At 46.8% G+C, this 13,337-nt stretch overlaps 1 protein-coding gene across 5 annotated transcripts in view; it reads right to left on the bottom strand.

The window, feature by feature from the left end:
• Positions 1 to 9,851: 9,851 nt before the first annotated feature.
• CHCHD6 (coiled-coil-helix-coiled-coil-helix domain containing 6) overlaps positions 9,852 to 13,337 on the bottom strand; it is a 191,841-nt gene continuing 188,355 nt past the window's right edge. For 3 of the 5 annotated variants that reach the window (XM_075073081.1, XM_075073083.1, XM_075073082.1), the window contains one exon: positions 10,310 to 10,423. In XM_075073081.1, the coding sequence (XP_074929182.1) occupies positions 10,400 to 10,423 (24 nt within the window). In that variant the 3' untranslated portion in view covers positions 10,310 to 10,399. Of the gene's footprint in view, positions 10,424 to 13,337 lie in introns of all 5 variants that reach the window. The other 2 variants (XM_075073085.1, XM_075073084.1) reach the window with 1 other exon arrangement.

Raw genomic sequence — 13,337 nt, 5'->3', positions numbered from 1 at the left:
GGCTTGCAGAAGAAAATAAGTAAGGAAGGATTAAAAAGAATATCAAGGCCCTTTCATTCAAGCAGCCTATAAAGAGCAATTTCTCCGCCTTTTATGAGCTTTTATTTCAGCTGATATGATTCAAGCTAAATCCTGAACGGGCATCTCCCCCAGCTCATCAGGAATCATGAGGCTTGGTTGCAGTTACTAATCAGATTTCTTCAGCAGTTAAAAATGCTCCTGCAGAAAACTAAAGAATTAATTTTGTTTAAAAACCAAATGTTGCATCATCACATGGCACAAAATCAGATGGCTCCCTCAGTCCATCCCCTCAGTGGGTACTGACAGTACTGGCAGAGCTCCTACTTACTTGCTTTATGACATTTCTTACAAGGATCTCATTAAATTAATAGCTGTGCTTTATTTTTAATGTTGTGTTTAGCTAATCCTGACTTACAATGGCACTCTCTGTTTGCGTAAAATACTACTAAATGCAATATCATGATGCATTCTCTTGCAGAGCCAGCCGATCAAAGGGAATGCTTAAGTGGTCCCTGCCAAATAGTTGGCTTGGAAGGAACAGGCCCTCTGATTCCTGCTGTGGGTAGAATCACTCAAGTCTCTAAGTTGATTCCTCATCAAAACCATTCGGAGTTTAGGAATTGCCCCACCAAATTCAATCCATGGTCCATCTAGTCCAGTATCCTGTCTTGGATAGTAACTAGTACCACATACTTCTGAGCAAGGTGCACCATTTCTAACTGAGTGCAATAAGGAAAAAACTTCCCTCATGGGCATTTATTCCATAACCTAGCTAGTTAGAAGTCAGCTTATGCACAAAGAAAAGAGTTCATATCCCCTCTCTTTTCCCTCTATCTACTGTAGCAGCGGATGTTCTTATTATCCATACAGAGCTATAACCTCTAAGCAACACCTACTGGATCAGGTCCCATTCAGATGAGACCAGAGGCTCAATGACTATTTATCCACAGTGGAACAGTCATTGGGCCAGAAAGGGACACAGAATGGGAATGACTCTAGGGTACAGTGGTTATTGCACCCACCTGGGAGGTGGGAGACCCCAGGTCCTATCCCCCTCCTTCAACTACTCTTTCATCACTTATCCAGAGTGCAAAAACTTCAACAGGAGACTGAGGGAGCTCCACATCAGCATAGCCCAGAGCTCCGCAGTTGGAGCACTCTCCTGCAAGGTGGAACACCCCCACCTCAGTTCAAATCCTCTCCCCTCCCTCTGATAAGAGTGCTCTAACCACTGAGCTAAAAGTTTAAGGTGGACACCACCTGCACCTGTCTCATGTGGAGCAAGGCAGGTGTCTAATGTGCATTCCCTCTAAAAACATTTTAGGGTAACTCAGGCCAGTGCAACCATTTAGGTGACCTAGGCAGTCGCCTAGGGCGCTGGGATTTGGGGGGCGCTATTTTCTTTGGCAGTGACCATGGCGGCCGGATCTTCAGCTGTCCCGGTCGCCGCCGGCATTTAGGTGGAGGGAGCTGGGGCAGGAGAGTGGGGGAATGGTCACCTGCAGCAAGTAAGGTGGGAGGGGGCAGCATGCCCAGCTCACTCCTGCTCTGCCTCCTCCCCGAGCACACCGTGGCTGCTTCACTTCTCCCACCTCCCAGGCTTGCAGCACCTAAGCTGATTGGCACTGCAAGCCTGGAAGGCAGGAGAAGTGAAGCAGCGATGCTCGGGGAGGAGGTGGAGCAGGGGTGAGCTGCTTCACTTCTCCTGCCTCCCAGGCTTGTGGCGCCAATCAGCTTAGGCTTGCTTCGCAAGCCTGGGAGGTGGGAGAAGTGAAGCAGCAACGGCGTGCTCGGGGTGCTTGTGCGCGGAGAGGTGTTGAGCTGGGGAGGAGGGGTGCCTTAGGGCAGAGGGTAAGGAGCTGCCGCAAGGGGGGCGCCTCAGGGCGGAAGGGGGTAGCTGTCACAGGAAGGGGCACCTCAGGGTGGGGGTGGAGGGGGGGTGGCGCAAGGTGGAAGTTTCACCTAGGGCACGAAACATCCTTGCACCGGCCCTGGGGTAACTCTACCTGGCGATAAAAAATAACTTATCACGCCGTGTCTCAGAGAATGGCTCAGCTGACTTGGGCTGTGGGGCTATTAAATTACAGTGCTGGCTTTTGTGGATCATATTCTCAGGCTCTCTTTCTCCCCCCATTCATTACATCAGAGCCTAGGCACCTAACGTGGCATTGTGGGTTGCAGTGCTGTTTCTGTGATCTTCCAGATGCTTAGAAGTTAGGCGCCATGATGCTTAGCAATGCAACATCTAGTTTCCTTTGTGGATCCCAGCCTTACTAGCTAAGAGCTGTTTGGCGGCTTACAGGGTTGTTTGCACTAGGTAAGTTCACTGGTTCAGGCACAACCAGTTCAGCTGAGTGGTGCTAGGCCCACTCTTCATTGCCATGGGGTCACAGCATCCACACTACAGTCAGCCAGTTGTCAGGTTCCCCAACCACTGCTAAAGTAGTGACTGAAGCTTCTAGCCCACTGGTCCCTACGCCAGACTGTTCCAGTACAGCAGCATAGGGAGAGCTGGTGGCAAAGCAAATGTCATTTGTAATAGGTTTATTATTATTAAAGTACATTTGATACTTTTAAAAACTTGTACTGATCATGTGTCTCCTGGTTAGGGTTAATGGGGTACCAGACAGCCAAGATCACTGCGCACTGCCTTGGCTCCACTCAGTTCTCCTGGGTGGGTGGGGTTACATTGTGTCCTATGTTACACATGCGGTCAGACTACAACAATAGTTTCCAAACTGGGGTTCACAAAATGTTACAGGAGGTTCTTGGGAAAAAATTCACAGAGCTGTCCTTAGGGATCTCTGGCAGCACAGGGCCAGCAGCCCGGAGCCCCTGAACTTCCAAGAGCTAAGCAGATCAAAGCAAGCATATCTACCACACTGAGGGGATTTAAACTTCAAGACTTCTTATAAGAAATGCAAAGGGAGGTAGATAGGTTTTGCTTTTTTTCAAATTAAATAGGGAGCTAGTATTGTTTTTAAAATTATGATGAAGAACAAGTTTAAGCTTTATTGTAATGTGTGTTGTTTGCCTGGACTGCTCAAGACCTGAATGCTTGTGTAGGAGGAACTCTTTGAGTTGGCTTCTTAAATACCTTCATGCTGTTTCTCATCTGATACTCCTTGATGAGCCATAGGAGCCTTGTCTTATAACTGGCTTAATCAAAGTGATACAAGCTACAAAAATGAGATCTTAAAAGAGTGTTGCCGTTTTCATAATGTAATAAAAATACTGTAATGATAAATAATAATAGTGTGTAATAAGCGTGTCATAAAAACAAATTTTATATTTCCAAGATTACTTTTTTAAAATTCATACTTAGGTAAAGGAGAAAATCCCGGGAAATATTCATTTTTAGGAGGGGGTTTGTGAGAATTGACATTTTAGGGAAAGGGGTTCACAGGTTGTTAAAGTTTTGGGAACTACTGGACTAGAAGATCCAATAGTCTCTGCTGGCCTTAAAACCTATGGAGAGAGCAGGGAGCTAGGGAAAAGTATTAGGGGATGGAGCTGGGACTGCTGGCTGCTACATTTGTGGTACCCTGCCATGCTGGTATCACAGTAGTGTGCAGTTAAATTGTGCAGACACAGCTATTATTAAGACATGCTCAAAGAAGATACAATCAGAACAGGAGTGGCACCAGTTGTGCTTTGGAGGAAGTGTTGCAGGTGGGGGTGCTGACAGCATATCTTCAATGCTCTGCAAGTACTCCGCAGTACCATTGCAGTGACACCATTTTTCTCTAACATTGGACTTCCTGTGAAATGAGTTAGTGGTCTGGCTCTGGTTCCTAATGGACAAGCATCCTGGTCACAAGAGACACCACAGTCATTAGTATCAGTTGCCTGACAAACCCAGTTGAGAAACCAAAAACTGCATGTTCTCTGGGCATTGAAATGCCCTCTCAACTCAAGAGGTGGCACCTTTGGTCAGAGGTGAGGCATAAGATGGCAAGAGGTGAGGGGTAAAGACAACCTTCTCCAAGTCTAGCACTGCTCTCTGGTACCTAGGTCATGACAAGAAACTGAAAATAGATAAGAGACAACTTAGTCAGCCTGGGGTTTTGCCCCAGGAAAATCTTTGGGTAAATGACATAAGCACATCTAAAGTGCTACCCGCACAAGCATCCATTTTAAACTATGGCGGCTCCTCCTTTCCCTACTCTTCCCTTTCAGTTATTTGCCTTCAGTTTTAGTCCAAGTGGTCTATTGCTCTTAAAAACCTCCCTTGTTTAAGAGATTGAGGGTTTTGAAACCTGAGTCCCATGCACCTTTGTGCAACTCCATGCAGAACCATTTGATGTGAATGGTCTCCTTAGGGCCAATACTAATTGGTGAACTTCTATGGCCAGGAGATCAGCAACCATGTTTATGCTAAACCTAAGCATCTGAAACCAAAGAGAATCAACCGTGCACTCCATCGCTCCCACCCCGTCAAGTGCACATTCCAGGGGAAGCACTTCTCAAGAAGACAGCAAAAAGGGCATGTAATTTGGGGCATTCGTGGGCAGATGAGGGTAGCCAGCTGTATTTTGTTTCAGATTCCAGAGGAGCAGTTGAATTTACCTTTAGCACAGAAACAACAGTTTGCTTGTTTGACTCTCCAGCAAAAGAGACAAAAAGTTCCTTGCCTTGAGCTGACTGGCTAGGAACATACGAAGACAAAGTGCATGGTGATTAAATGCAAGAGACATTTTGGACGTGGAGGCTTGCTAGTGCTGACAGCTGCTCCAGTCGCTCCCTTTAGCTCTGCTACAGGTTGCCCACAAACTACTACCACCCTGCAAGTGCAATTAGATACCTGAGGGGGAGGGGTATCATTACTTGCACACAACAATTGTGGACACAAGGGAGAGGTTGCAAAACCAGGCTAGGAAGAGACTGTAACCACTTCAGTCTGCATCACCTCTCAACATGGAGAATTGGGGAAATGAGGAGACAGCAAGACACGAACACGTGGTGGTGGTGGAGGAAGGTTATCAGATAAGCAGATCCATTCAAGAATATTACAGCCACCTTCCCCAAGGACAACTATACAGAATTCCATTCGAGAGAAGCAGGTGTTAGCGTACAGGCCTGCGCAACTCTGTACTGCTGTTCAGATTCTGGTTAAAGACAGCCAGTAATTTCTGATTGTGTTGCACCAGCTGGAGAGGGAAGAGATCCTGGTAAGAACATAGGAACGGCCATACTGGGTCAGACCAAGGGTCTGTCTAGCCAAATATCTTATCTTTTGACACTGGCCAGTGCCACGTGCTTCAGAGGGAATGAACAGAACAGGCAATCATTAAGTGATCCATCCCCTGTCGTCCACTCCTGACTTCTGGCAATCAGAGGCCACATCTATACGACGCGCCGTATCGGCGCGTTACAATCGATTGCTCGGGGATCGATATATCGCGTCTCATCTAGACGCGATATATCGATCCCTGAGCGCGCTTACATCGATTCCGGAACTCCACCAAAACCAACGGAGTTCCGGAATCGACATGGCGAGCCGCGCACATCGATCCGCGCGGTGAAGACGGGTGAGTACATCGATTTTAGATAATCGATTTCAGCTACGCTATTCTCGTAGCTGAAATTGCGTATCTAAAATCGATTTTCGCGCTTCGTGTAGACCTGGCCAGAGGCTAGGGACACTCAGAGCATGGGTTACATCCCTGACCATCTTGGCTAATAGTCAATAGGTATTCTAATGCAGTACAAGTTGTAATGGTTAATTTGTGTTAGTCTTTGTGTACACACAACAGGCCACTGCAATTGTAGACTATATTTTAAATAGGTACCTTTCCACTACAGCAATTGAGGGGAAGGGAGGAGGAGGAGGGAAAGCCAGGGGACGTAGAACCGATACTTCTTCCACTTCCATACAGACTGTGACAGTCATTACAACAGGCCACCATGCAAAGTTAAGGACCTGATCGGGAAAGGCACAGAGTGTCTGCAATGGAAGCTCAGCACTTCCAGAGATCAGGCCCTGTTTAGCTAGCAAGCTACAGAAAAGAACTTTTAACTAGTTTGGCAATAAAATAAATAATAACCTTAAAAACAAATGGAAAATTCTGCCTGGAAAAGGAGCACACAGCATGAGATCACAGGATTCAGCAGACTATAAAATAGGAAGTGAGACTAACTCTTCTCCCCCAACAGCTGCACAAAACCATCCTACAAAGATGACAGACATATTTGGCAATTGCTTTCCTGCTCAGCCTCTCTCATCGTGGACAAGGCAGAGTTGGTAAAAGCACGAATGCAGAGAGGATATTAGATAAAGCATCTTGTAAAGTCAAGCATGAAGTATTAACCACAGGAGGCGATGGTTTGTAGTTTTATGCAAGATCACAAATTCAGTGTTTAGAGAGCCTGAGATGCCCTTGTATATTAGAGCTTCTGAGTGCTTGTTGAATGTTGCATTTAAAGAGCTACTGAGTCCTCTTGGAAAATTTTGAACAATTTTTCTCTCTTTTGTTGTTGCTGTTCCTTTCCCTTCCCATCATGCTAGGGCCTTTTGCATGAAAACAAGTTTATTTAATTCCCACTCATCCAGCCAGTTTCAGACAGTTTGTGCTTGTAACTGGGCATTCTGCAAACCTAATTTTCACATGCCGTTACCACAACTGTGCACCCCACATGCTAATGACTAGTTGCATTTGTGCACACAATTACCTATTTGCACACACAACTACATTAACTGCACAGGCAAAGTAGTTATGCAGATGCTCAGCGGAACTGTCTGAAAATCTGGCTGTGTGTGTACTTTGTGCAGGTGGAAGAGGCTGGAGCAACAGTCCTGGACACTGAAAGTCCTACATATCCACTAAACGTGCAGCACAGACTGCAGCAGAGCAAGCTGCTCTCATAATCCTTCAACTTTGCCTTGAAGGGACCTTCTTCTAAGGGTGAGAGCGCGGTTCAGTTTCTATGGCCTGCTCAGTCCTTGTTTATTCTGGTGGAGACTGCTAGGTTGCCAATTAGTGCCAACTGTGACAGGTTGTGTGGTGAGGACAACTATCCGCCACTGTAATCATAACAAACTTTTCCACTTAAGAGTTTAACTGACACCTGCCATCACAATCCTCCATGAAAATCAAACTCAAGCTCTGCAGCAAGCAACAAAGATTTCACGAACAGACAGTCAAGGATTCAAATGGGGAGATAACCCGCAGGAGCTGGTTAAGGCATGGTACAGGGTGTCTCCTGTCTTTGTAAGGCCCTTAGGAACACAGGCCAAGGGAAAAGGAAGAAAACAAGCCAGAGAACACTCATTAGAGATGGTGTGGCATGTGTAGAGAGAAGAGTTTTCACAATGCTCAAAGGTATCCAGGGCTCTAGGGCCAGGATATCATTGGGGTACCAGCGTGAGTTTTCCAAACAGATCAGTTTTCTCCCAAGCCCAGATGACTCAGAGGAAGATGAGGGGGAATGTGACAGCTAGCACCTTTCAATGGCATCATTCAGCAATGAGGGGGTAACAAGTGTGCTGGATTTTCTGGAAAGCAGGTGGAACCAGAATTCCATCCTGCAAGGAGACATCCTGAGACCTACCAAAACTCATTTCATAGCCCTGCTCCCAGGAGAAGATCAAGCCAATATCCCAGCCTCAGCCTCACTACCTCCTATACAGCTGGCTTTCTAGCCCCATCACTGGGCTGCACACAATGCATGTCAGATGGGTTTATTTCAGTCTTCATATGTATCCTGCTCTCACTGAATTCTTCTGAATCAGGACTTAAAGCACCAATATGTAAGGAATATGACAGTCATATCACAGTGAGTACAGAGGCTACAAAATGAGTTGGTTTCTGTCATGACCAGCCTCACTCCACCATCAGCTCATCTACTGGTGATTTCTGGTGAGATGGCCCCCCAGTGGACTGGGGCGGTGATTGAAGGGCAGAGGGAATAAAGGCAGTTAAACTAATCAAGCACTTCATAATGAACTGTCAGATGGCCTCAGACTGATACTCTGTCATCACTGGGGCTGCACAACAGTGGGAGTGCACCTGGCCAGCATTAACCTGAATGAGGCCAGAGATGTTGCATTTGCCTTTTATGACTGGATCTCCCCCTGCCCCACTATCTATTGGCTTCATTTTGTGAGCGATCACATCTGTTTATGTTTCACAGACACCTGCATATCTTGAGATGACAGCAACTCCCTGAATGCTGTAATCAGTTATTTCTCAACAGAGGAATTGCCAATTTGGTAAATAAAGCTAATTATGAAAGAACATGGAAATGTATTACAGTTGCCTTAGGGAGAAAATTGTCTTGCACGGAGAGATATGCAGCCCTGACATCATAATCCATCACCACCTCCACCCTCACCCCGCAAACTGGGGCGGGTGAAATGCAGGTCATGCAGACCACATGTGCCAAACAAACCTGGGAGAGAGGCGGGACAAGGCGGCAAGCTAACGGGGACAATCACCCCTCTAAGCCAACAGTAATTAAGTAGTAGTAGTCACCTGGAGATGAACCTTACCCCTCTAAATTCCTGCAGGTAGTGGCTTTAGTGCTCCGCTCCACAGATTGTACATGCTGTAGGCAGAGAAGGAGCCATACCTTGCTGGCCTGGCAGCAGCACAGAAAGCTCTCTCCGCTCTGCCAGCAACAGATCTGAGGGCACAAAGTGCCTTGCTCTGGTTCGTGAACCTTTCCCTCCTCCGCTAGGGCCAGTGGACATGCACATTGCAGCAAATTTGGACTCAAAGGGAGAGCTGTGACTTTAACAAAGGAAGGGCAATGAGTGAGTGAACATAGTGCCTTTTATAGTGAACAAGGCTTTGCAGCTCTGTCCTGCTTGATTAACAGCAAGTATAAAAGGCTAGAAAACTGAGCTGACATATGGGTACATTTCCAGTTTAAGTGCACCCATGATGAGCGGCAAAGTTCGATAATGACTCAGTAGGTGGCACTCTACTACTGAACCAAACACAGTTGTGAGGAGCACTGTAATGCTGGAGGTGCGACGTTTTGGCGAAGACATTAAACTGAGGTCCTGATCTCATGCGGTTCTTGAAGACATAGTCCATCCTTCAATGGCTTTGGTGCTGGCTGGATATCTTGGCTAAATTCCAGCCCTGCTCATTTCATTCTGGCTACAATTGCCCCTGTGGTTTCAACTGGAGAAGTTATTCTTCATTTCCTGTGCCAAAGTACTACATAGTGTTCTTGGCATGTGAAAACAAGAACCATGTCCCAACCTACAGGTGGCTGCATGTCAAAGATAGGAGAACGATCTCTACATGTGCTATACACATAAGTACAGAGTGCTCAGTCACAGACCAGAGCTAGGCAGTGACGATGCTAGGAGACACCCAAAGAAATACATTCCAAATAGACTGACTGCCTCGCAATATGGACAGTGATGCAATGCTAGACATGCTGTTCCCCACTGCCCCTTGTTCCACAAAGAGGGAACACAATGGAGTGAGGGCTGGAGGGTGAGAGAGAGAGGAGAGAGGTTACAGCAAGCAGGAGAGAGAGTATGCACAAGAGATTGGTGCAGTGAGGACTCTTTATTAGGTAAGAAGTTTTTTGCAGCATGATTCACCACAGCTAGTTCCCTTTTGGCCAAGGCTTTTATCCCCTTCCGGCCAAGGCTTTGTCCCCTTCCAAGTACTTTCAGAAAAGCCAAAGTCATTCGACCCCTGGCCTGAAACAAATGAGATTTTTAATTTACAAACTGTGAATGGAACCATTCCTATCCCTATTCCTGATGCTTATTGGGAATTGACAGATTTTCACTGCTGGCAAGGGGCGGAGGGAGAGTAAGGAGCAATTCTCAAACTCACAGGGGTGAAAACATCTCACACACACAGTGACCATTAGACAGTTTATTGTTCTTAGGGGGAGCCTTGGAAGGGAAGGAATGTGTCTGCTGGTGTTAACAACAAGAGCATGCTAGGAACAGTTAATCCTAACAATCAGGTCAGGGTTGCTTCCCCCAATACTTCAGATGCCTTTCTCTGGAGCACAAGGACAAAGGCAACAGCACTGGAAACACAGGTTGCATAAGTGAAACCAAAACTAGTACGGAGTTAACTGGGTATTGGGTCACATGGGCCTCTAAGCTACTTGCGGTGCTGTGGGCACTTACGATTGACAGGCTTCTTTTCACAATGAACGAATATAAAGGGTGAAGCACATTTGGCAGAACTGTGCTGCCGCTCAAGGCCTCCCCCTACCCCAACTCCAAAAACATCCAGTGAGACAGATACATGCAGGCGTTTAGAAGAGGAATCATGTCGTTTTCTTGGACTGCTACAGACAGAAGGCACCGATTTTGGTCAGCATAAATCCAGAAGGATGCTGGGCTTCCAATGGCCTCTGTGGTCTCTGTTCTCTGCTCTTTGGTGGCTGCCGGGGTTTATCCATAATTAACCAATAGTTCCTGGGAAAGAGGGAAAGAAGAAGACAAAGGGAAGAGCTGGCTGGTTAGTTATTCAACTGCTGACACTGGACTGTTTCTTTCTGAGATGCATGAGTAACATGGGAAGGGATGAGATACAGCTCACACCCAGTCAGGAGAAACAGCATCTTTCAGAAGATTATCAGGTATTCCTGGCTGCAAAACAAAGCAAGATGTGGGGGGAAATAGGGATAATAGAACAGGTCACTGGACCAGCCAAATGGCAGAGGAAGAACATTTCAAAATGTGCAACTGGCCCCTCAACTGTTTCCACCCTGTTCCACCCAAAATCAACATGATCCCACCCCAATTTACAGGTCTGTAACACCTCAGGAGGGAGAAGTTAAAAATCCCAAAGCTCCATTTGCTTCCTGATGAGCTTTGAATGAAGATCCTGGAACTACACAGGGTAGCTCTCAGCAGCAGAGATCTTCACACTGCCATTAAGGTATCCTCTCAGACTCTAGCAACATCAAAGTTGGTTTGAAGAGGAGGAATGAACCCAGTCCCAGCAGTTCACTTGCTCCAAGACTGCTTTCTGGATCATCACCCCTACATGTTGTGAAACAACAACAGACCTGGGTTTCCGCTCAAGCCAAGAAGGATTTCTTCCAGGTTAATATATGGAGATATACCTATCTCATAGAACTGGAAGGGACCCCGAAAGGTCATCGAGTCCAGCCCCCTGCCTTCACTAGCAGGACCAAGTACTGATTTTTTGCCCCAGATCCCTAAGCAGCCCCCTCAAGGATTGAATTCACAACCCTGGGTTTAGCAGGCCAAGGCTCAAACCACTGAGATATCCCTATCTCACCTAACACCTTGTCAGCCCCTGCACCACACAGCTTCTGGGAGTTAGCAGCAACAAACCCCAAACCAAGCTAAAGCATGTTAAAACCTCCCTGTTTGTCCTTAGGGCTGACCCAAACTAAGGCTGCTTGTTAGGGGGTCACCATCCCCTACAATCTCTGCCTGGCTGACCCCATCACCTCCTCTGATAGTGGAGCTGGAACAAAAGGAAACACCTTTTTGCCAGACTCCTCTGATAACAGGTAAGAGGGGAAGTAACTTGTCGCCTGATTTGCCATCTTTCTGGGATCCTGAGTCCCACAAATGGGAAGGCTGACCTTGGGACAAGTGAAAGCAGCCCCAGGATCAAACATGAGGCACAAGCTCTGGTGAGGGGCACAAGAAAAAACTTGTCCAAAGAAGGATTTAACAATGGGGATATAAGGACTTTGGTGAGAAACAGCAGGTTTCTAGCCTCAGATTCAAGAGTCAACGTTCCCAACGTAAATCACACTGGAGACAAATTATTTTTTCCATCGAATATTTATACAGTGCCTATCATGGCGGCATCTTGGCCTCTTGCTGTAGGTGCCAAACTGACACACACAGAGACCAGTATGGCAATAAAATGTCTATTCCTGCCTTTTGATGGGCCTGGGCCCTGACCCTTCCCTGATTAAACAAGGCAGTTTACAATCTGCCCTGAAGGCCAACAACTTTGAGCTCTGGTAGACCAGAAAGAGCAAGTTCCACAGGTGAGAGCTCTCCACTGAGAATGAATGCTCTGACACTGGCTTTGGAAAGCTCTGCTCCAGCAATCAACAGCAAGAGTGATGATCCTCCCACGATGGTCCATGGACAGGTGAGAACTAGGCAAGTTCCAGATCAGCTATGGGTAACAGTACAACACTCCATGGCAGGGCTGACAATCTAGTGCTGTGTTCACTTCCTAGGCCCAGCAGGGCTTGAAGCACTTTGCTCAGCCCCTACGAAGCTGAACACTTCCTATCCATCTATACATACATACACTCCTGACACTTGGACAAGTACAGACCAGCTTAGAAGGGAACAGCACCCTATCCTCCTTCCAGAGGGTCTGACACGAGAAGGATAGAGGATGAAGAAATAGAGGGTCCCACAGATCACTCTGAACCCCACCAAAGTTTGAGGGACTTTTGCTTTTAATCTGAGTGACACAAACCTTCCTAAAGCCCAGATCAACCTCGTGTGCTTTGTCCCCAGAGGAATCTTTTAGCTTCTTTGAACTCTGTTCTCTACTTACACTCCATGTCATGTTAATGATAAGAGAAGACAGAAAATCTGTGGGCCTGTTCAAACCCTTTTTAGAATATCATGGTGGCTGCAGCGCATGCCATGGTCTCCCTGTCTTTACTCCCACTTCTCTCATTTCTGTAAGTTCAAAGAAAACAGCTGCCCTGTAATGAGCTCCTATCTCCTCCTCTTCCTGTGGATGACAGCAGAGCTGATGCCAAGCGAAGGCTACTTTCCAAGGTACTTGTGTGATGCCAGCAAACGTTTCTACTTTTAAGTCAGAGTCAAAACCTTAAGGATGAGTGGTCATTCTTCCCTAGAAGCAAATGCTAGTATTGCCAACCACTTGCATACCCAGGGTACTTTCAGTGATTTATAATCCAGGCTCCTGGTGTCTGATGCCATTTCATATAGTGGACAGTTGGCTTCCCTGTATCAGCAACAGCATCATCCTACCAAGCCACACATTCAACAAATTGACAGTCTGTCTAAACTACAGTGAAAAGCGTGATGAGGGAACCAGTTATGATGGTGGTTGTCTCCCCTACTGGGTTAAAGCATGGTTCCATTTTGCAGGGCAAACAGAACCTAGACATGTTTCAAGAATCTTGCTAAAGCCAGCTACAGAAAGCAGGTTGAGTGACTCAGGGATGATGGGGGTCTCACACAGCAGCCCAGAGATTCTGGCTGGATTTGAGCTCTATCCCCCTGTCTGCCTGGTGGTCTTCCCTATGGGAGAAGCTGCTTTTCCTGCAAGCACTGGCCCAGAACGGGGGGTCCTTACAGGAATATTATCACTGTGCCGGATAACGTTCATCGGCAGCTTGTGATGTCA

This window comes from Chelonoidis abingdonii, chromosome 17 (assembly GCF_003597395.2).
Source record: "Chelonoidis abingdonii isolate Lonesome George chromosome 17, CheloAbing_2.0, whole genome shotgun sequence".
NCBI lineage: Eukaryota > Metazoa > Chordata > Testudines > Testudinidae > Chelonoidis > Chelonoidis abingdonii.
This window is presented reverse-complemented; position numbering and strand designations above follow the sequence as displayed.